Raw genomic sequence first — 24,946 nt, forward strand, 5'->3', positions numbered from 1 at the left:
GAGGATAATAAAGGTTTTTATGTTATATATCTACACCTCATTCAACCCCCTTCCCAAAATAAACCAGCTTCCCTGTTTTCCTACACTTGGGCGAGCCACTCAGGGATGTTAACAACTTATTTTAACTATGTTTAAATCCAGCAGAGAGAATGGCACCAAGCAGCATGGATTTACTAGGAAAATTCTCATCACTCTTATTTTGAAAGTGGTGCTTGATAGCAGTTGTGTGCACTTCCATACAGATAACCCTACTTAACCTTAGGTGGGAAAATTACAAAAAAAAAAAGTTCTGTTTTAAAGAAAAGACAAAAAAAAAAACCAGCACATGCGATGCTGACTGCTCAAGATTCACCAAGATACTTGTTGTTCACCACAGGGCTCCTCGATGTAGCTGCACACACAGACTAAAATATGTACAAACAACTGAACAGTGAAAATGAAATGCGTTTCAACTAAGAACTGCTTATGCCCACAGGCTGTGATTTAACATGCCTTATACCCACATAGATGGCTTGTTTCATGAATCAAGTTTGGTCCCCAGTTACTTTGGATATCTTGTCAAAGTAAAGAAACATTATGTCATACATAGCACAGGCTCTATCTTTCCTTTCTCCTAGCTTCTTTAAACAGTTATTGCTGTTTACTGGTAGAAGTCAATCTTAACAATTAAGTAATCACAAGATGAAAACATTAACTGGAATCATTTCATTTTATAGGTGAATTTAAGACCTATTCAAAGTAAAGAATGGTTATGAAAGTACAAACGGCTAAGCAGGATGCATACAAATAACAGTTATAAAATTTGTAGTAAGTAAAATATGTATCGACTGTGTTCAAGACTGCATGTACCACTCACCTGGTCTAACCAGTGCTGGTGTAGTAGCAGCTGGGACACTCTCACCGTTGGCCTGGGTCAATGACGTACTTTCTGATCCAGATGTCTGGTGGGAGACATACACACAAACTGAAAGGTGAGCTTACAATTGAGGTTAACACATTTTTTTCCCATTTGACTATGGGGGGAAAAAAGGAAAAGAAAAAACAGGCTAAAATCCCAGCTGGTTTTAAAAGCCACGTGTCAAAGTGCCAGTCAGTTTAATTTTGACAGATTGTAGTGTATCACATTGGAAATGGCAATCAGCATTCTTTCCAAGCAGCAACATATGGACAGAGCATGTGAGTCAATTCTAGTCCTTTCTGTTTTATTTAATCTTAAGTTAAATAAAGCAGAAAGTATTTTTTCTATATTTTAATATGGACCCCAGAAAGCAGTAGTTGTCAGGTAATGTCACTTTCAAGTGTATGAGTTTTATAAAAAGCGAACAGTGTGCTTGTATGGCCGCTCTCCTGAGTACTGTTAGTTAAGAATGTGGCTCTGTGGCTCACCTGAGGTGGGGTTGGGGTGGAGCCACTACGGCCCCCTGACATAATCTCTTCTGTGATGTCTCGACCTCCTTGGTTTGGGTCTCTTATTCTGATCTGTGGGGGAAAGAAAGTAGATGAGCTACTGGTGTAAGTAAAAAGAACAAAAGATGAGGGTAAGGGACAGCAGGTAAATAACACAGACAACACTTTAGTTGAAACTAACTTCAAATGAAGAATAAAGGCAGGGGGAAAAAAACCTGCTTCCCATGGTGTAGTGCCTACATTCGTCTTTTTTCACAGTCCTCCCTTTAGCTCTTATTCACTAGCTTGCCTCATTGAATGAAAGCTACATTTCTTCACTGAGGCACACAAAATCCAAACTCTAACCACCATGCAAATTCCTCTGCTGCCCAACTGAATGTGCTTCAGCCTCTGAGTCACCAGAAAAGCTGTCTGACTGAGCGTGAATTAAATTAAGCCAACTTGAAGCTAAACAGCGAAACAAAATTCCACTGCTGCTTTAAGCCGTTGTTGTTGAAAAAGCCTGCTCACATGAAGGCAAAACACAATCAGATGTGACAACAGAATGCATTCCTGTGTACACACTGCACTCTTCTTATATGTTACAAACACGTGTTTTCTCAGTCACACAAAGTAACAATGAATTCAGGAGTCCAAATGCTGCTAACTTCAGTGACACAGGCCATTCCTAGAAAAGGATTAAACCGTTTGTAACACTTTTGCACTCTGACCTACTTTTGATAGTATTAGCTCAACCATGCTGACCTTTACCTGATTCAGCCTGCTTGCAACTCCTCTCCCAGAGTGCTACAAACCCCAGTGGGCCTCTATCATCCGAGGGCTGGAGTAACAGATCTGGCTGGCTTAGGGCTGGACTTTAAACCCCCACCAAAAAAAAAAAACCCAGGACAGTGGGTGGATAACAAGTAGCTCCTTCTCAACTTAGCTCCCACAATAGAAATCCAGCACGAGACAGAAGAGCTATACGGAAGACAGAGCAGGGCTGGGCCTGACTCTCAGTACGCTGGCTCACGACTTGACCGTTTCTCATATGCTAAACAGAAGAGGGAAAAAAAGGATAAAGCAACTGGCCTTGTAACGCTTTGGAATGTGCAAACCCCCGCCCACAGAAACTAACAAACAGTTAAAGGGGCCAGAGTGTGAAGGAGGGGCAATGGCAGGGAGAATGGGAGGGTTTCCAGGAACAAAAAGTTGTCAAATGAACAAGGGTTACCATAAGAAACTCCCCGTTTCCTCAATCCCTCTCTCTCGCTGTTCAGTCATCCTGCACACTCTGTTCAAGTTGGACTTTTTTCTGACTTTTGAGAGCAGAAAAGAAAATGTAGAATTGGAGCAGGAAGGGGGGGTGGGGTGCCACAGCAGCAGAGGAAGGCTGACTGTTTAGCCCTTCCGGCTCAAACGGGGGAGGAGACTGGTGGCCACGTGGAGCTGAGCTATGTGCTGACATGTCCTCCACCCCCCACCCCGCTGAACACTCTTTGACGTGGGGCGATAGTGAGAGCACACAAACAGGGGAGTAGAGAAAAAAAAAAGGCATTTAGTTCTTGCAAGTCAGCTGGTATCCGATTTTTGGATGGAGACACCACTAGCAACAAACACTTTAAAAAGCTACAAACCCAGACACATACACACACACCACTACCTCTGTGTGAAGCTGCCTTTATCCATTCACAGTAGAACCTAATTTCTGTCAATGTGCCCTGTACAAGACACCAAATCTCTTGGTGCTCCTTTAAAGCACATCACTCCCGAAACTCAAGGAATGCAAGTCTTGTAGTGTGCACATGCGCACACACACAAACCCCACCTCTTTATATTAACAGCCAAAGCACAATGTAATGTAATTACAAGCAGATATTTTGTGTGATATCACCAATGACATTTATCATCTTGCAACCAGAGCTTCACATTTTGTGTCTCATAGATCACGTACAGTGGATCACTCACTTTTCAGACTGAGAAAAGCAGCAGGTTACACTGTTCAGTCATATGTAAGCATTACTGCAGATGTCTCAGATGTAAAAGGATGGTGACACTAGAGGGGCTTGAGTTCACAGAGACCTACCACATACCAGGCGAGGGCCATATTAGAGCACAGGGGGAACACTAGACATTCTGTTAAATCAGGGAATACATTGTACAGCAGCTCAGCTATGCAAAATAAGAAGTTGAAGACAAGTTTATTAATATCTTTTTCAATCAGTAAATTGAATTCAGTGTCCCAATTCAAGCCTTAATCATAAGAAACAACAAGGATGTTTCTGTATCCCATTGCATTGTGTTGAAACTGGATTACAATGACACACATACTTGCTCATAATGCTACAATATGTCTCCAGTGACCATAAATTATCCATCTATAAATCGTGCAAAAGCTGCAATAATACACTTTAGCTGACCAATACTTCTAATATAATAATATAATATCATGAAATCAAAAGGGCAACAACATTTTTTACTCATCTCAAATCCAGTTGCAAGACACCACCTTCATTATCAAGGACCTTCATTGGTAATGATGAATATGAAGCTTTCAATAACTTTAGCACATGGTTAAGTTCCCATGTCTTTAAAGCAGGGATTATACATGGGTCTGTTCGGGTCCCAGTGATTTAAATGATATCATCGCATGTGTGAGGGTCTGAGTAGACGTCTAAGTACCTGCTTGTTTTTTTGACTGCGCAGACACTCGTCCGTGTCCGTAACTGAGCATAATATCTACAGTTAATATCTATTTTTATATGTGATACCCAAAAAAATTTGTTGGATGTCATATGCAAAACCTAAATCATTATACTGCACAGCTATAAAGTTGTGGCTGTTTTTTTTTTAAAGTAATATGTAGTTTTTAGTATGATGATAACATAAATCAGACGGTCATGAATGTCTATACTGTGAACATGTTACCAGCTGCAACAAGATCGTCAGGGTGTGACCACCTCCCTCTTCAGCATTTCAGAAATCATTCATAATTTTCTTGTTAGGATTGTTTGAGTGCTGTGTTCACTTTTTTATATAGTGTCTCCTCTTTGATAACTTCCAAGGATTGTTTTTTGCTAATAACATATGGTTATTTAAGATTATGTTAAGTCTGTCTAGAGAGACGTGGTGATTTTGCATAAAAGCAAATGTAATTGAGGATACACACAAGTCATAAGCAGGTAAAACACATATCCTGTATCACATGCATCTCAAAGCAGCACAGAGAGTTTGAAGTGTGGCACATTTTTGAATTAGGAATGCTGACTGTACCTGTTTGCGTTCCCGTTTGGTAGGGATGTGCTGGGCAGGCTGAGGGGGTGGCTGTGGTTGTTGAGGTGCAGGATTCATAATCACAGGTCCTGCCTGGACCGAGGGGGTGAACTGTGGCTGTGCAGGGTAGTAGGCCCCTGCTGTGAATCACAGACAGAAGAATGTAAACCAAGTCATATTGACTTAACATAAACACATCAACTTAAAACACATACCACTTAAATAAATACCTTGCTTCTGGTTACCAGATACTTTTTTGTATATTTTAAGAGAGTTTTAATTTTTGCTTTCATTTCAGATTCATTTCAATTAGTGTCAAGAGTGAGTTTGCTCACTTCAGTTTAACTATGAATGTTTAAACATGAATGTTTTAAAGCTTCCTCAGGCTGATTGTGTTGACCAATTTAACTGAACTTGTAGCCCTTTTCCCCTAGTACCTCCTTGCTCGCCTTGCCTTGACTTTTTTGGGGATTTCTGAAACACCAATTAGGTGGTAGTACCTGGTACCAGGTACTTTTTTTAGTACCTACTCGGCCGGGGTTCTAAGTGATCTGACGTGATCTAAAAAATGTGATGTCAGACTGCATGCCACTGATTAGCTAGTTAGTGGTGTCACACGATGTGTGATGAGAACGTCTCCTTCACAAAAATCAAAACCATCATTTTTCAAACCCAGCAATGATGGAAACGGCTACACAAAAAAACCACTGTGGTCTGAGAGTCTGTCAAAAAAAGACATACACCAAGCAGCAGGAACACCATCGCCTCGGTGTCTCCATTGGTGTGGTATCCGTGTAGCATACAAATGATGTCACAAGCTACACTGGTATAGCAACGCCATGCACATTAGGTGGTAGTCGATCGTAATGGAAAATGACCAAAATTACACCTATTTTTTGCAAGGATGCCATAACAACAATTACAGTTTTCAACTAATTTTCAACAAATCCATTTTCCCCAATAGCAGAAAAATGATTTTGTATAAAACGAATTAAGGAAAATTAAAAATTCTAACAACTCAAAAACATGATAAATGACTTATTCATGTAATGTAATATTAGGGTGAAATATTATATTTCAGCACTTAAAAAAGGGCAGATGTCTTAAACTCTTGCAGCTCCTTATTTTATGACTTTATTATCGTCAAGTATCAGGTGATTTTAATTACTTATTTTCCTGGGAATAAATAATTCAATTAAGTTCTTTCAGTAGAAATTTGCTGGAATAGAAACAACTGCCTAAAATCAGCATTTCACCAAATGCAACAGTTAAGCAAACATGGTACCAAGAAGAACGCCAAGTAGATTTTCAGACCATGACACAGCAGTCTGCTGTGTCAGCTCTGCATTGGTGATCTCATAAGGAATTAAATACTTATCACATTCACAAACTTGCCAAGAAAGCTGCTGCCAATGTGACACCCTCCTAAAGAGCAAGCAAACGCTTTTCGCATACCTGGTCAATAATGTCAACAAGACAAAACCACTCAGTGACATTACCTGGCCGTGTAACTGGCCTCAGCTACAGTTCAAAATCAGGTGTAGCCCACTTTTACAAGACTTAGACTAAAAAAAACAAGAAGAAACCCCCCCCCCCAACTCTAAACTGAAGAGGCCTCTTATTCAGGTTGGGAGTAGCTAGCTCCTGCTCTGCTTCTCTCCCCTGCTGCATGCATTACAGTCTAACTCACATTACTGAGTCTGCATTGTTGCCCAGAAGCAGCACAGCCTAAATATAGTCAAAAACCCACACCGGCTGGGGGAAGACTGCGTGCGACATGGAAAGGGAGGGAAGAAAGTGAGCGAGAGAAGGACAGAGAGAGGGAGAAGGTTCATAAAAGCAGAAAGCCAGAAGGCGGAATGAGACTTGGACAGTATCCCAATACTGTAAATAAGAAACCTGAGATATGACTCAAAGCACAAAAGTTTGCCATAAGAGGGGGATGGGGGGCTGCAAAGAGACACCGTCTAGACAACACCTACCCTCAGAGTCCTCCTGCTCTCGAGAACCAAGGTTGCCCATGTTGAACTGCTGCAGAATGTAAAGACTGTACAGAAATACAATTTAGAGGGGGTTTTCTCTTTAAACCCCCTCTCTAACTTTCTTCCCTGTCCTCTCTACAGGTGCCCTCTCAGAATGACTTCTTTTAGTCCTCAGCCCTCCCTCTTCCAGCGTGTCTCCATTTTGCTCCTCCCTCTGACCTTGCTGATTCCTCCCCACCTCCCTCCCTCCTCTTGAGTATAGTGGCAGACAAACTAAACTGTGCCATGCCAAGTGGCTCTGACTTCCCTGAAGACTCCTCTATCTCTCCACCACAGGCATGTTATCTGATCTTTGGTTAACACATAAGAGTCAAACGGATTTGGTGGGGTGTGTGTGTGTGTGTGTGTGTGTGTGTGTAGGGCTGTTTCTATGTATGTGTGTTTTAAGAAACACTCCACCACATAGATGGCTGCAAGGAGGCAAAATGATATTCTGGGATTATAACTATGATGAGCATAGAGCTTAAGAGGGCAAAAATTATTTAAAAAAAAAAAAAAAAAGCATTACTTCCACACATGAATCCATTTCTTGGCTCAAGACATCTTCATGAAGCAAGCAGCAGTGAAGTCAAGGTCCTCAGCAACCAGGTTTAAAGAGCCATGTCTTACAGTCACTAGACAGTTATTTTATGTCATGTGCCATCTGATTTCACGACATGCCAAGGGACTGTCAGACTGACTGATGCAACAGACACGCAGGAGATTATTTATTCATAATAAATAATTATGCCTGCTGAATTCATAATAAACATGAAATCAGCAGGCTCAACAGCCACACAGCTCATTCCTATGAGCTGTAGCCCTGCTGTGGTGCAGACTGACACTTAAATGCACTTTTATGTGCCATCTCAGTCAACAGTACAGAATGGGAAGTGTTTCTGTTAGGGTCAAACTATCTGGGTTTGTACAAGACGTGGGAGGGTTCAGTATTCAGATCACACATTTAAGTATTGTAAAGATTCACTCATCACTAAAACTCCACAGAAGTTTACAATCTAGTAAAGCATTGTCAGACTGTTTGGGCAGACAAAAATGATCCTGTTCAAACTCCTATAGAAGAGCTGCTATAGAAGCTGTATATGCCAGCGGTCTCCAACCTTTTTTGCACCACGGACCGGTTTGTGCCCAACAATATTTTCACGGACCAGCCTTTAAGGTGTCGCAGATAAATACAACAAAATAAAACTAGTACCGGTACCGAAAAAAATAAGATTTATTCATAACACACGTGAAAAGACCCAGGAAAACAGAGTTAACGATAAAAACGATAACAAAATAACGCTGAAAACCGATAAAAACCCTGAAAACCATACATTTCACACCTGAGCCTCAACTCTCGCGGCCTGGTACCAAATGACTCACGGTACCGGGGGTTGGGGACCGCTGGTATAGGCCTTTGATGTGTGTGATTAGGGAGGTTCTGAAGAGGTTACAAGTCCACAGGGCAAACACAAAACACAATTATGCTAACATGTTAACATCCCCACCTATAGTATCTTCAGAATTCCTAAATAGCCAAGAGGAAGCCAGAGAACCTGAAGAAAACCCATGTGTAAACCTTGTATATACTCATTCACTGTATATAAAGGTCTGTCTGTCTTTTTTTTTTTTGCACAGTTGAGGAGCGTATCAGGTCACATTTCACTGCATGTTATACCTGTATAACCATGCACGCGACAAATAAAGAGTCTTGAAATCTTGGAGAACATGGAAGCCTCACACAGAAAGCCTCTGGTCGGCCAGGAGGTTTTGACTCCGTTTTCTTGTTGTCAGGCAATACAAAAACCTGCTACACCACCCTGTGCTACCACTGACACAGGGAGGTGTAGGAATACAGTTAAACTATAAGAATATGTTTGAACTTGCTGATATCATTCAAGACTACATCGACATGTCAAATCCTGAACGGACACTAGAATTCATTCTCTTGTCTGTAATCTGAAGTTTGAGATTAGTGTATTCTCCTGATTAAATTTTTCTCATGACCAGTAAAGTTACTTTGGATTGCTCCTTTAATCAAAAGGGGGACAAAACCCCAAAGGTATGTGTGCCTACTACCAGAACCGATCAAGGGATTGTTTGCTTGTTAGGCCAATGTGTACAAACTGTCCATAAAACAAATCTAACCATTTAAGGCCACTCATACTAAAAAGATCTTATCCTGAAAATGCATGTTAACAGTAGCAAAACTCACACAGAATAAATAACACTGGCACATTTTCCACACTGACTTCTCTTATAAGCAAAGACATGAATGTAATGGCCTGTTTACGGTCACCGTACTGGTTGTATCACACACCAAATGTGACAAGACCACTGTCCCGCCATAATTTATAGTGATGCCAAGTAGGGCTGGGTATTGATAAGATTTTCACGATTCTGATTCCATTTTCGATTCTGTTTAACGATGTCTCTCTCATCATGGTCACCTAAATGCACAGTAATGGCAGGTTTTGTAATAAGGCAGATCGCGCTACCATAATATGCACTATTAGTTGATTATTTACCTGCCATATTAACGGGAGAGGACGTGCAAACGTTACCGCTGCTGCTGGGTTGAGATTCACGAGTCCGGAGCGGAATTAAAAAACACGACATTCATTTAAGGTTATCACGTGTTTTGTGAGCAAATGCTTTTGCATATTCGTAGTGTTTCCTCCCTTAAATGAAATATCTACTTTGCAAGTATTGCAAGTTGCCCTGTTGTCATCTGTTCTCGTAAAGTATGACCAAACTTTTGAGCGTTTGAGCCGCTTAGGCGCCGTGTTTCCTGCCAGGTAAATGACGCTCCGCAACGTGGTGACGTCATTCGGGGCGACTGGAATCGATAAGGGAATCGTTTGCAAAAATGCCAAACAATTCCAAGGAATTGAAACAGTGGGAACAGGTTCTCAACAAGAACCGGGTTTCGATACCCATCCCTAATGCCAAGGGTGCGCCACACTTGCAGAGTGTGTGTTACCAAAAGTTTCTCCAGAAAGTCTCTGCTTTTCATGCCTTTACAACATCTTCTTCTGTGTAATTTGGAATGATCTGAGCCCTTGTTATGATATCAGTGGGAAAAAACAATATGATTATACATTCCAACACAGTGTGCCAGGCTACAAAAGTGAACAGGTCCACGACTGGCCAAAATGACACCAAAGAGCAGCTTGCAATAGCATTTGTAACACCATTTTCAGAGTGTGTTTGTTTGTTTTGTGAGGGTTACAGTGGTGGGTATAAATATGCCTTCAGTCAAACGCACACAGACTGCTGTTCAGAAAGGAACTGCAAAATATCTGAAAATATAAATTTATATATGCCAAACATGTGAATTTCCCATAAATTAATGCACAAGTCCACCAGACCTTCAGCCCTATACAGTTTAACTGTCCCATGCACAACCCAACATACACATACTCCACATTCAATAGTGGAATCCTTCCTATGAGCAGTCTCATAGGAAGGATTGTGTTTTTACAGGTCTGCATTGAGGCCTCTGCATTCAGTTCAACAAAGACAACACATAGTTCAAATGCCTGGTAGGAGGAGGTCAGCAAGTTTGTTTCAGGGCATCACTAGGTTTTATGGTCCAATGACACACAGTTACCACTAGATGGAGGCACAGCACGTATGATCAGCAATAAATGTGTCCGTTGCAGCTATACTCAGTTGATGTGGAACAAAAGGACTATGAGTAAATGTAAAATGAAGACACTTTTGTGTGTATTAAATATAATCATTGAAGGCTTTTATACTGTGATATACATAAATTTTACCTCTATTGCTAAGTGCAGATTTCTAAGGATGCTGTTGTGGGCCCATTTGTACATAACCACTTTGACACGAATAGTCAGCAACTTTAAACTTTTTGGGGAATGCAGCCACACCCATCAATAGGAACACAGTGCGAGTTGTAACTGCTATTCATTAAGGTCATATGGTCCATGCTGGCTGAGAGAAGGTCATCTTTCCTGATTATTCTCTCTCCCACGGTCTGTAAAATTGTCACTGCTTTTTATAACACCTTATACTCCACTCCTGTTCATTCTCATTTCATGTTAGCCAGAAGTGTCTCGCACAAAGAGATGCATAAATAATGAGTGGGTGGCAGGGGACAAGATGAATGTAATTATTAGAAATCTCAGAAGCGTGTAGTTTATTAAGGGAAGACGGTTATTTTCTTGTAAACACTTACATGAAGACAAACACTGAAAGAGTAACAAGTCAGGATTCCTCAAAAAAAAAAAAAACAAAAAAAAAAAACAAAGAAGACTTCAGCTAAAGGCTGATCACTGTGCAAGATGTGAGCAACTACTGAGGATTTAATGACATGTTACACAGCTCACTGGCTTCCTGTAAAATGTTGCATTAATTTTTAAGATTCTGCTTCTTACTTTCAAGTCTCTTGATAATCTTGCACTCCCATCTCTCTCCAACTTCTTCACATTGCCACTCCTTCCCATACTGAGATGCTCCTCCTATGCTGCTCTTACTATAACAGCTGTTTGTTTCAGCCAAGTAGCCCCGCGTCTTTCGAAGTCTTGCCCACGGCACAGTCACTACTCTGACAGTCTTACCATCTTTAAAGTCAGTCTTTAAACACATCTTTTGAAGCTTCTCTATTCCGTTTGATTTTAGTTTAAGACGTATTGACTTTTTACTATATGGTGTTTTCCTACCGTTATTTTATCTATACTTAAGATATACTTTTGTTTAATTGCTTCTAAGGGCTCCTTGAGTATGTTGAAAGGCACGTATAAATGAAATTTATTATTTTGGGTGGTGTTTTTTTCACTTAACATTTTCCTCTCCTCTCACCCTTCCTATTTAAATTTTGTTGCAACTTGTCCTTGCGTTTCATTACAAAGTGTACCATCGATCTTCATAATTGTTTTTCTCTCCAACTGATTTAGTTTGCCAAGTGTAAGAATGGTGCTTGTTACTAGGTGAGTGGCACAGATGAGACTCCAGGTAAAACCTCTTACCGTAAGTACCATATTCTGCAGGGCTTGTGCCTGGATAATAGCCTGGGGTGCCCGTTGGGACTGGAAACTGCTGAGGTGTGGGAACGTAGGTTGGTGACCGGTACTGAGGGGGCAAACCAGAGAGCGGGTGGAAGATAGAAGAGAAGATAAATGGAGAAAAACAAAACAAAACATCATTAGATACAGATATAGATCATTAAAGTTGTAGAAGCAAAAAAAATGTGAACACTTTGGAATTACAAGGATTTCGTGCCAACCTCTAACATGGGCTAAAACTTGAATATTATAAAAACTATAAAGAATTCTGCCTTCAGTCTTTGGTTTGTTGTTCCCTCAGTGACTACAAGCAGCCTCAAACCATAAGGATCCCTCCATGATGCTTTACAGTTGGGAGGGATCTGAATTGCAAAACTAATGTAATGAAAAAAGTAATCTGCTTTTTTGTTACTTCTCCAAATAAGCAATCCATTACCGCTGTAATGTTGCTACATTTTCCTGTTCCTTTTTCTTTCTATTTTTTGCATTTGTGCACTTGCTTTCTATTTTTGTGAAATGGGACACCGTTCGCATTTTGGAAGTATGTGTGTTACTATGTGGCTGGATTAAACTATGTGACACACAGCTTCAAAACTCTGGTGGTATGTTGAGGAGAAAATACTACATACATACTGGCTATGAAATAAGGTGAAATCAATACACTCAGGTGCTTTTCTCAGGACTTTGACATATTGGTACTCAAAAGAGGTTAGTGCATTATACAAGGCTGCCATCTTTGAAATGTAGTACGGCAGGAGACAGTTCGCCTCAGAAGTGTTCTTGTGTCTGAATATAATTGAATAATGACATTTTTTTGTCCTTAAGATGTGCAAACAGACAGAAACCAAACTGTCTTTATTTATAAATGAGAAGCACCTCTACAACCCAAGTAGCTGCAAATGGGTATCTCCAGACACCAGCACATTTTCACACATTTGGATAAGAAGACCAGACCACATTTTCTGAGTAATCAAAGTAGAAATCCTGGTAATTTCTGCAACAAAATTACAAATGCCTCTGCACCATTAACCACTTTGAGCAGTTTGAGTCACTAAGCCTGATTTTGTGGATGCAGGGTTTACAAAATGTATCTAATAAAAAAATTAATGCATTTTTAATAGAGCTAACAAACCTATATTTTCAATTTAATTCAATCTTATTTTTATAGCACCACCAAATCACAACAGTTGCCTCAATGAGCTTTATATTGTAAGATATAGACCCTACAATACAATACAAAGAAAACCTCTAGCAGAAACACAAACAAAAAAATAATAAACACACACACACACACACACACACACACACACACACACAAGTTGTGCCCCCTACCTGTGACTGTATGATGTAGGCAGGTCCCTGTGGCGAACTGGGAAAGGGCAACTGTTGCTGGGGGATCATCATCATTTGGGAGCCAGGGCCTGCCTGGTAGACATGGGTGGGGGTCACAGACCGAGGAGCACTGCTGGGTGGGACACCTCTTGGCCCACTGCTGGGAGGCAGGTTGGGCCTGTTGGGGTAGTAGGGCTAAGAAGATAGTAGAAAAGCAAAGGTGAAGCAAGTGTGGGTTGTGAAAAAGACAAGAAGAAATATGGTGTGATGGACCACAGAGAAGAAAGAAAAACAAAACAGGACCATTTGCTACCTCTCTGAAACCTCTGACATGAATAAATGCCCTTTGCATTATTTTATCTCTTGGACCCAGGGAAACTAGCTTGTTCAGCCTAATAATAAGCTCACAGTGTGTTTATGAATCTGTGGCTCGACTCCAACTGGAAACATATTGGCCCTGTCTGCCAGCAGAGATAAAGCAGCTAATGCTGGTTCATTCAGAGCCTCCTCATTGACATTCTGCTGATGGCCTGGGAGCTAACTGCTGTAGCCAGAAAAATGACACCAAGCCAACAAAGCACAACACTGCCAAATATTAGGCTCACACATATGCACTCCTCCAGAGGGTGAAAGAAGGGAAAAGTGGAGGGAAAAACTGTGAGGAAAGAGAAAACCTGAGTTACCTGTAGCGATCTGAAGCTTCCCTTCAGCAGCACAAGCACAGATCACACATAGACACACATTCAATAGAAGCAAGAAGAAGGTGGCAAGAGAAAGAGTGAGAAAAAGAAGGCACGAAAATCAGTTAGAGGAAAGCGCCCAGAAACCACCCGATCTTAGCTAAGCAGTGAATTAACAAGCAGCATGCAGATAAAAGGCACAACAGTGAATCCCAGTGAATCAGGCCTAGCTGAATTTCTGAAATGTTGGTGCAACATTTATGCATTTTATTATAAAGCATAACCCAAATGCAATTTAACTTTTGTCACAGTAAATTCAATATTTACTTAAAACATTAACTTCAGTTATCATCAAGTTAATTTTGCATTATTGGGCAATGTTAATTACATAAACATAAAATAAACATAAAATGTTAAAAATATTATCATGTAGTCTCTGAATCAGGAACCACCAGTTTGTGGTCATTTTATTCCTGAAATCTTGGCCTTCTCACATGCATTAAAATGGGTGAAATTCCCCTCCCACCCTCAAGTTAGTCAGCTGTGCTGTTAGTACCTGTTGATGTATAGGCCGGGGCCCGGGGGCAAACTAGAGGAGGAGAGGCAGACAGGACAGAGATTATAGACAAAAGCTCAAACTCCATGCTTCACTCCCCACTAACAGGTTATTTCAGTTCTGTACGTTTCCAACTGGCGCTCATCATATGAAAATGGCTGTCATAGCATGTGCTTTTCTTAGCTTGCCCTATATATTTTTTTAATTATTTAATTTTTTTTACAAGGCTACATACAAAATATTATAGATCTGATATTAATGTATAAATCAAGCTGCCTTTAAGCTGATTGCATTTACTCAAATCAATCAGGGGCAGTAAGAAACAAAAGAATTTAGATCATGTAGATTAAGCTCCAATACTTCATAAGACATGTAATGAAGACCACAGTGACTGTTTACATTTCACAGAGCTGGAGGAAAGTTTGCAAACAGACATGCAGGCATTCTAAGTAGGGCTGAACGATATATCGCATTTGCGATAATATCGCGACATGATCAAGTGCAATTTTCTAACCGCAAAGGCTGCGATTATACTCTGGACATGTCCAAATTCATGGGCTGCATCCTCCTGAGGCCGCATTTGTAGACCGATTACGTCACAGCGACACGCCGAAGGCTGTCCAAATTACTACCATATCCCAGAATTCATAGCGCGGCCCAGCCAAACTCCAGTTTCCAACAATGGCGGCCGCTACTAAGTTTTAAAATTACTCATACTAATCTTTCTGGGTCACAAAATAAACTTTTAACATATTTTCAGGCGAGAAAGTAGTTGTGTAAACATCAAATATCTGCTTGGTTTATCAAGATATCCCATATTTGCAAAAGTGCTTCGACGTTTTCAGAGGCGTCTGCTACCCACCAGCTCGACAGCTAGCCGGGAGCTCGAGGGTTACTGATGCGGCCGAGAACGGCACAACTCCCGGCACATCATTTTCAGATCACCGCGGAGTTTTGCTGCTCGGGTTAAACGTAATATATAAGTCACTTAGACAACCTAAAAATGTTATTGTTGGGCTTTTTTCAGTGTTTTGTTTGTTCGTGAGTAAATCGGTTTGGCTGAGATTAAAGTTATTAGATTAGACAAAATAAAACTTTATTAATCCCCCGGTGGGTTCCTCCTTGGTTTTCACACAGCTGACTAAACGTCAAACAGAAAACTTATTAAACAGAAGTATGAGACAGTTGAGAATTTACGCCAGTGTCTGGTTATATTTTAGATAGCAAGAAGCAGACGGCCGAGTTTATTAAACTCCACCGAGACAGCGGTGACGCTAATCAGAACTAGCCTTCTGATTAGCTAATCAGAAGGCTAGACCGTCCAATTTCACGCCTTTAAACTTTAAAGGCGTGTTTGTGTGTGTGTTTATACAATTGCTATTATGTTTGCACTTTATGTGTAAATTTACTGACTGCAGAGATCAGTAAGATGTGTGTATTTTTTATTTATTAGTTTTATTTATTTAATATTATTTTTTAATTGAATGACTGTCTAGTAGTTCACAGATGTCGAAAAACTGAGTGTGGTAAAGCCACTGATTTTTTTTATGTATATTTCTGCAATCTGCACATTGTACTGACTTTCATTTTAATGTTTACACCAGGGTTCCTTGTCAGCACTTTATGCTCAGATGTTTGTAAGCTAAAAATAAACTATTGTGTATGTTCAAATATACTGTTGTGATTGAAGAAGTTAAATAAAAATGTCAGTCATCAATTCATGCATCACCTCATGTCATCATAACAGAGGTCTGTCTTCCAGGAAAGAACAGTTTAAAATTAATGTAATATAGTATTGGCCATACTATATGATGTATTGCTTGTCTTTGTTTAATAATACAGAAGACAAAGACCTTAAAAAATAATCGCATATCGCATCGCAATCGCAATATTGGGGCAAAAAAATCGCAATTAGATTATTTTCCATAATCGTTCAGCCCTAATTCTAAGAACCCTATACGTTTAGGATAGTGCCAGTGAGTAGAAGTTTTGCAAAACTGCACAATAGCATTTCTACCCTGCGTGGTTTGTCTGGACTGATCAGATGCAAGTTAGAAATAAACAAAAATATTTGCATTGCACCACAAAAATGAACTTGTGTGGAAAGCAATGAATCCAATTTGTAAATTGTCATGCTTCTGACTAGATAATATGTTCCCTGATAGAACAGTCGTTTCTGAGGAGTGAGCAGGCCTACCTGTCGGGGTTGTGGTGTTGGGTTCATTTGTGGAGGTTGGGTGGCAAACACTACAGACGGGGGCTGCCCAGGGGGGAATGAGGGCTGCAGAAGACAGGAAGTGAGAACAACAGCAAAAGAGCTTTAAGAGAGCCAAAAAGGTGAGGCTGTAGAGTCCCACAACCGTGTAAAGGCTTTACTGTTTATATTACAGACATCTTTTCCGATTTATGTTTATGGGGTGTAGACAACTGGCAAGTAAGTACTTTATAGCTATTTTTGAGACAAAGTAAAAAACACACAAACACCAAAATAAATAAAATCACAATTAAAAATAACAGTGTTTAGCTGGATAGTTACAAAGATGCCGCAGGCTATTCTGGCCCCTGACAATATGATGGCAAGATAATAATAATAAGCTCATAGTGTGTTTATGAATCTGTGGCTCGACTCCAACTGGAGCCCATTTATAATATTCAAGTTTAAGCCATGTTAGAGGTTAGCATGATCTGAAAAAGACAGTCATAGACATCGTTCCAGTTAATTACTATGGAGGACATCAACTGCTGTGGGACTTTCCACAGTATTGTCAAAAAACACAAGACTTGCGTCTGCTGCAGCTGTCCTCTATCAGAGAACCTCTATTGTTGAGTGATCTACTTTTCATTATCTTCACAAAGCACTTGAACGACTGCCCTGTCTCTTTGAGAATACACAGTGAGAAAGAAAACCACACCCTTGTAGAGCCAATATGCAGAGTTAAGTAGCGTGGCATCTTACCTGTGAAAGGCCGGGGGAAGGGGCAGGGTGGGGAGTGGATGGGGGTCCCGTTATAGGCTGTGGTGCTTTATTCATTTCATGGAGCTCTGCATGGGGAGGCAGATGTGGACCTGTGTACAAGTCTGAGTGTATTAAAGTGGATAGCAGTTGCAGTTTACCTGAAGTCTTACATAAAAAAGTGAGAGCCTTCACTAGACTTACATTTATAAATCCTTTAAGGTCCAAGTGTCGTTACGCTGGGTATTTTTTTCCCCTAAAAGTCAAAGAGAAAGAAAAACCTTGTTTACAATGATCAGCTTGAATCACATTTTAAACTTTACAGCCACTACTTTTTAAACAGCTGCATTACAAACAGGCTGGAAAAATATATAAAGTCTACAATATCCAATTCCACACTGAATTATAAAGTATTTATCACCACCAGCACATTTGCAATGAAACATCTCTTGTTTTGGTTTAAGTACAAAGGCTGATATACTCAAAGATAAAGACAAAGAAACATAAAGCTAACAAAGCACTGAAGCCGTTTTTAACTTTAAAAGCTAGCCAGCTAACATTGTCCTCCATGCACTTTCTGTTTAATAGCACACGTTTTCTGAATGTGAAAATAGTTCAATAGCTTTCTGACTTGAAACATGTTACATTTCAATCATAGTGCTATGTAAAACTTGACTGTAAAATTAAAAATAATAATTGAAAAACAATAGCCAATAAATTGAATTTGAGCACTCGTTTACATTAAACCTGAAGTGTTATACCTCAGTGTTGCAAGATAAATTAACCCCACTGAACAACCGCTAAGTACGCTAATATATCGTTTTAGCTAGCTCCTCTTTAGTATTAGCATTAAATACGCATATAATGATAAGCTTGACAGTTACAACAATTAAAAACACAGGTAAATGCAATGACCCACTACAGTTTTACCTTGAACAGTTCCGCGGACATCCGTGTAGTAAGTACCTTAGACACTGCATATGTTTAAGATAACATGCTAGGAGTGAGAAATAAACTGCCAGACTGTCTGCTATCAACAACAGCAGTCTTTACGTAGTAAGCATGAAGAATTCAACCAATGGCGTGTGCTGTTCCCTGTTAAAATATGCTAATTTCCCACCCCCGCCCCCCAGCGGCAGTCGTCTAACCTGTCGCTATGGACTCCCAACAGCCCTATTGGGCTTCCAGCTGTGAGGTTTGTTTTGTGGACCAAAAAAAACAAAAAACAAAACCCAAAACGTATTTGTGAGTTGTCTGAATCCCCAATACTGATAAAGCAGCAGAATATTTGTGAAGGAAAAACAAGGGGGGGGGATTATTGATTGGGTGCATCCTAAATAAGTGGAGAAACTCTTCAAATGAATAAGTTTATATTAATGACAAAGAAACACTTTTGCAGATTTGTACAGTGGTCATTTAGTGACGCCACTATCACTATCAGCACTGACACCTATCTACTGTATTAGATCAATACTGCTAACCAAAGTTGAACTGTTTTAAAATTCAGGGAGCATGAATCAGCTCACACCTACCAGAACAATTCTGTGTACAACAACAGATTGCCATTGTCTATTGTTCCAACTGCTCAGTCTCTGAAATGTGCTCTCCATTTAGTCTGATCACCACATGATGATACACTCAAACAAAACAGTCACCCTGCTGACTAAATGGTCATCTCCGTATGTCATACATAGTAAGATACATAGTAAGATTTCTCCCTAGCTTATAGTCTTCACTAATAATAAACGCATCTGGTATTCATAGCCCAAACACTACATTATCGCTATCACTGTCGCTGACACACACACACACACACGCTCTTTTTACTGATACACATACAGAAGTACTCACACTCTGAGGCAGCAGAATAAAAAGCCTGAGTCATGATGATTCCGGATGTTTGTTTGTTTTTCAAAGAGGAAATCATGCTACAGAAATAGTTGTTATCCAAATTCAAATTTTATTTATCACCACTGTTTCTATGACTATAACAATACATAAATGCAAGGGGACAAAAATCTAATCAATTTCAACAAAGAGGATTTCTATACAGGCAGGTGAAATCCCTGACATTGATTGAACTATTCACACCATAGTGGAGCTACAGAGCTTTAAGGAAGGCAGCAATATAAGTGAGGAAAGAATGCAGGAGGGAGATAGGTGGCAGTTCACAGGCTCATCCATAGAAAGACTGTTAGGCTTAGCTGGGCTGGCTTGAACCAAATGCTAAGTAAACAATCTCAGGGCTAAAAGAGAGCCTAAGACTAAAAAGCTACCTACTCCAGTCATTTTGCATCACACTGAAGCCGTTTTCACACATGTGCAGCAGCCCTCAACTTTTCAGCACATCCCCAGACAAAGGTGTGAGTGAGAGGGCAAAATCTCTCCAGTATAAGATCTATTTGATTTCAGACTGTGATGTTGTGAGGAATGTCCAGGTAAAAGTCTGGTAAGATCATAGTGAGCAAGCGGCCCCGTTTCCTGACACACTCTGCCAACATCATGTCTAATACTATCACTGCATGCACCATGTCAGAAAGAGCATCTGCAGATAATGTCGTAAACCACATTATCCAACTCCAAGACTCCAAGGAACATTTTTCACAGCAGTTCAGACATTATCTGTCTATACCAACAAGCACAAAGACACAGATTACACGACTAGGAAAATAGCCATTCTCCAAATCTACAGCTCGCTTCATACCTCTGCGTTTTGCATGAAAAACGAATAACAAGCTTTATCAGATGACCATGAAGAAAATAAATTCCATTATTTGGATGCATTTCTGGTCCTCCATTTCCTTAACAATATAACATTATAGCTTTTACCAGACTATCCTATTTTAAGTAGGCAATAAGATCTCCATGGGGGAAATATGGTCTATATTGCAGTTTGAATCGTGGCTTCAAAACTGTTACAACACATGAAAGTCTCATACACTGGGTATGCAACAGTAGCATGATAAAATTCAGATTTTAACAGCATAGCAGCTGCTACCAGCACATGTAATTCTTTAATTATGTTGAATTACCACCGGCAGTTTAACTTCATATCTTTGTTTTCTTTCAGATAAGGGTTATGTGATAGAGGGAAGGATATGTAGATACTTAGAAGATCCAATCAAGCAGCAAACACAAACTGCACTGTTTATAACAGACTCACTTTCTGTCCACTGACATCAGTCAAGTGAGCTCAGCAGCATGTCTTAAAATTGTATATAATCCAGTAATGAATTGCTGAAATTAGTGTTCACATATTAAAATCTGAAGCACCAAAAATAAACCCGGGAATAGCCTACTGTACAAGCAAAGATCCCAGTGGTCGACCTTTCTTGCAGGAATGTGGGTTTTTTGTTTTTGGGTGGGGGGCAGAGGAAAGTCATCCACACCGCCACTGAACCCCACCCCATCCCCTTATAACACACAGGCCAGTCATTTGAGCTTCTCTGACATGCAGCACTGTGGAAATTTAGCCAGCACGACTGACAGGGAAACATGCTCCTTCAACGGTTACGTAAGCTTCTGCTGTCGGTAACCAAAGTTTGCTGCTAGTGAAGTTGGCTGTCATGTCTCCTATAAAGGGCGTAACCACTGTCTGTGTTTGAACACACATGATTTAGACTCCCTTTACCCAGAGAGACATTACTGTAAATCAACTGTTTACTGAACCTATAAAAAAAACCCAACCCCGCCCCCCCCCCCCCGAAAAAAACCCACATCTGCACTTAGAACTAGACAAACTTTCCTGCCTGGGGGAGACAGCGGTGGAAAAAACAATCAAAGATACAAGAATGCAAGTCACTTTTTCATGCCTGCAAATACTATAAACTAAACCACTCGTCTCTCAGGCTTTTGCACAAAGCCTATTTGCAAATGCACATGACCTTAGTAACTTAACTTTTGTACACATTTTATTGGCCTGACGTTTGTACCTGTCACAGTGAGTGACTGTGTAGTCTGTTGTGATAACGCAGTTCAGAAAGCTCCAGCAGTGGTAGGCTTCGCTGGATCACTTTAATGCTCGACGACTATAGTTTTAATTCAGTATGCAAAGACAACAACATGCTTATTTTGCAAAGTTGTGTTTTTGTTCTGTCATTTATAGACAGGACCAACACACTTAGAAGAAATTAGGTCAATATTCAAGTTCACTGACCTAAGCAGAAAGGTAACAGGAAATAAACTCTGTCAGATTTCCTCCTGTACTGTGCTGCTTCTCCCAGAGATAGTCCACAGATTTAAAATAGCACTTACATAAAGTTGGGGCATTTACAAGAGAAACACTCAAAGCAGAGGCTTATATATTTAGAAAAGCCTCAGGACTGAGTTGAGATAGATGCAGCCACAGCAAACGACCAAACCACAACCATGCTGGTCCCCTGACCGGGAAACCAAAGGACACTGCACACTCATTGCCTAATGCTTTATTACAAGCTACTGCTGTTTTTCTAATGAGAATCATAATTTATAAAATTAACATAATTCTGTATTTGATAAAATGGTGACTGACAGGAAAGCCTTTAAAGAGGTCATAGAGCAAGGAAGCAAAGGGCTGTTTTCACAAACAATTCTCTACAAATGGACCCTTTCGTAAACATGGGAGTCACACTGTGTTGGCCATTAGAAAGGCCACACAAAGTATGGAAGTGGATTTAGACCACTTCCATACTGGCTTCATCTCAGACCAGGAAGTTGCATCCGTTTTTTTTTTTTAAATACCGTTTTTGATTAGGAGCCACAGGAAAAGCTGCATTACCACATTTTCCACAAATCTGCTCAATACAACTTGATTTATACAATCCCCATTGAAAGCTCACAGCTTTTTACCATCATCTTGTTTCTGCTTCTCCTTTCAAGGGTCGCCACAGCAGATCATCTGCCTCCATCTTACCCTATGCGTCACACTGACCAGCAACAGGTCCTCTTCCACTACATCCATCCTCCTTTGAGATCTTCCTCTTTTCCTCCTGCCAGGCAGCTCTGTATTCTACATCCTTTGTGCAGTATATCCACTATCCCTCCTGCACACATGTCCAAACCACCTCAATCTTACTCGTCGCTCTTTTTACTATTACACTTCCTTTTTTTTGTTGAAGCCCTAACCCTGCTCATACTTTTCAAGTTTATCTTATTAGACATTATAAATTTCCATTCAAGTCACTGTTTTCTCAGCCTGGTTAATAATTCCTCTGACATTTTTTTTTCTGAAGTGGAGTGAATTAAACAGTATGGATGAAACAAACAAAACAATACTTTACAGTCTGTACTCCGCTGTTGACACTGACCAATAATCATCCCATTTGAGCATCAACAGTCTGTGACAAGCAGGCATCCCACTCTGACAATGATGAACATACAATTAGAACGTAGCTGCAGTGACACAGCATCACGCCAGCACAGCCTGTCTCCTCCCTCCCCTTCTCGGTCCTGTCCCCATGTTCCTCTGGTAACATTCTGCCAAAACCCACACATGCCCAGTCTCCAGGCTTTCAAATTTCACAACAGGATGCTCGGCAGTATCCTTATGTTCGGCAAACTGTGAGTAGCTGGCTCCATGTGTTTGTCTGCTGTGAGTTTTATTCATTTCCTCCAAATAAAGCTTGTCTGAAACCACTGCATATCAAATATGAATGTTCACTGATAGAGACAAGACAGACAATAAACACCTGCCTGTATTAGCTATATAGACTGTATGCCATCTATAAGAAACAGCATCCATTTTGGACCCACACTCCCAGATAAGGTCACATGGTTGCAGTCCTTAACATCAGCCTCGTGTTTGCTGCAGTAGACGAAGTGATCATCAAAAGGTTTAAATGTGAACATACCACCAATACCAGCGTTTGACTGCCCCCCACCATATATATATGTGTGTGTGTGTGTGTGTGTGTGTGTGTGTGTGTGTGTGTGTATGTATACATATGAATGACACAGATACTGCAGAGACATTTACACCAAGCTTGTCAAGACAACGGTCTGTCCAAACTGTGAGACACTTTTGCTTTGACACAGGGGCGTGTCAAGTGTTTACGCGTGCGCCAAACACACGGCAAATTCATCTATTCCCGTGTTATTTACAGTAAACGCATATTCACGCACAATAGAAGCTGCCCTAAACATCTGCAAATACAAACCCGCTGCTGCATGTTATGCAGTTAGCCATGCTGCTAACTTTCCTAGGCCCAACCTCGATCTACCACGTGGTTTCTCCTGCTACTGGCGCGACGCACAGCCCAGCTGCCGGCTTCAAGCCAGCCACACCTCAGCCGACAGCACATATGACAACCATCTATTTCACGTACGGCACAAAGCATAGACGTCCAACAACGTGCAGAGGAGGCAGCAATGAAGACAAGCGTGACACAGGTCGGATCTAAGGAGGAGAAATACTAACCCGGTCGAGCTGAGCAGGTGGCTCCTGGTTATTAGCTCGTTGGTTCAATAGCTGCTATAGCTTTAGCTATATGAGGATAAACTGCGCGGCAGTGATGCCAGTGGTGTCGTGACAGTGATGGATACTGTAACTAACCCGAATGAGTCAGACACCTCAGTTTCACTTTGCAGCCAAACATCTCGCTCAGTTCTGACAACCTACCTACGCTTACACCGGTGCAGTACAGGGGATGCCGAGAGGAAATCCCAGATTCTCGTGTGGCTTATTTCCCACTGCAGTTGACAAGTTAAAAGCACAGTGATCCATCTACTCAACCACTCAGGCTCCAAAACACACTGTCCAATTTCTCTCCATTCCTGGAATTGGAGTTGTAGCATTTGTTTTGTTCTGTTCATGAAGAAAAAGACTCTTGCTCCATGTATACATCCAGATCTTTAAATCAGCTTTACATGCTTGCCCAACCCGGCACCAATCACCATCACATGGTTTCAGGTATCAAGCTCTCAGTATGCATGTTATAATACATACATTAAATGATTCCAGTGATCTCTTTATGTAAAGCCGGGCAGTCAAAAAGGTGTAAAGGAGTTCTAATACTTTCAGTCGGGAGCTTGGCACTTCGGCAAAACACGCCTTCACCAGCCAAAAGTGGTTTCGCTGCTCACGTATCTTATGTAGGCTACTTTGTAGCTAACCTACAAACGGTTCAATAGCTAGCAGGAGAATTTACGTTTACCGGCGAAACAACAGCACTGTGACACGACAGTCTGTCTATCACTTTTCTTATATGATATAGTACACATAACATAATGTGTGTCCCCGAATCAAACGGGCATGTAAGCAACTTGGCTGTCTATCGAAATGCTAGCTTGCTAGCCGGACAAGCTAAAATGAAGAAAGAACACCCACGTCGCGTTAGCATGGAATGCTAGCGACCAGCTAGCTAGCTAATCCCTAAAAACACAGCAGGAACACCATCCAGCAGAAAGCACTCAACAAAGTCACAAGACACAGCCAAATCACCCCACTAAAATGTGAAAGGTAGGTCTGAACGTCCCACCAGAGTCTCCATAGAACAGAGACGTAACATTTATCTCAGATATTAAACGTTTCAATAAAGAATTTAGCTGAGGATCGTGGCGTTACCTTTCTCTCCTTGAGTCCGCGGAGCCGGACGGACGGAAAGTCTTCCCGGAAGCCGGTACCTAGTAATTCCGGCAAAATCCCATCACGTGAAAGTTTCCCAGTGATCATGTTCTGAACAATAATGCAAAATCTTTAGTCACCAGTGTTTTCTCTACTCTTCTTGTGAGTAACAGGCATC

General features: G+C 40.7%; 1 protein-coding gene across 8 annotated transcripts in view; it reads right to left on the reverse strand.

Annotated features, from left to right (window-relative positions):
• Positions 1 to 24,845, reverse strand: part of LOC146653515 (eukaryotic translation initiation factor 4 gamma 1-like) — a 37,384-nt gene extending 12,539 nt beyond the window's left edge. For 3 of the 8 annotated variants that reach the window (XM_085380973.1, XM_085380972.1, XM_085380970.1), the window contains exons 1-11: positions 24,769 to 24,845; positions 17,433 to 17,484; positions 17,232 to 17,353; positions 16,473 to 16,556; positions 14,276 to 14,308; positions 13,723 to 13,743; positions 13,040 to 13,234; positions 11,672 to 11,774; positions 4,660 to 4,799; positions 1,387 to 1,479; positions 857 to 941 (exon numbers count right to left, since the gene is read on the reverse strand). In XM_085380973.1, coding sequence (XP_085237099.1) covers positions 857 to 941; positions 1,387 to 1,479; positions 4,660 to 4,799; positions 11,672 to 11,774; positions 13,040 to 13,234; positions 13,723 to 13,743; positions 14,276 to 14,308; positions 16,473 to 16,556; positions 17,232 to 17,306 — 829 coding nt within the window. In that variant the 5' untranslated portion in view covers positions 17,307 to 17,353; positions 17,433 to 17,484; positions 24,769 to 24,845. Of the gene's footprint in view, positions 1 to 856; positions 942 to 1,386; positions 1,480 to 2,157; positions 2,482 to 4,659; positions 4,800 to 6,641; positions 6,776 to 11,671; positions 11,775 to 13,039; positions 13,235 to 13,722; positions 13,744 to 14,275; positions 14,309 to 16,472; positions 16,557 to 17,231; positions 17,354 to 17,432; positions 17,485 to 18,158; positions 18,259 to 24,768 lie in introns of those variants that run through there. The other 5 variants (XM_085380971.1, XM_085380974.1, XM_085380975.1 and 2 more) reach the window with 5 other exon arrangements.
• Between the last annotated feature and the right edge of the window lie 101 nt (positions 24,846 to 24,946).

Source organism: Rhamphochromis longiceps, linkage group LG14 (assembly GCF_057381845.1).
Source record: "Rhamphochromis longiceps isolate RC_006_pf linkage group LG14, R_longiceps_female_GT1.1, whole genome shotgun sequence".
In the NCBI taxonomy this organism is placed as follows: Eukaryota; Metazoa; Chordata; class Actinopteri; order Cichliformes; family Cichlidae; genus Rhamphochromis; species Rhamphochromis longiceps.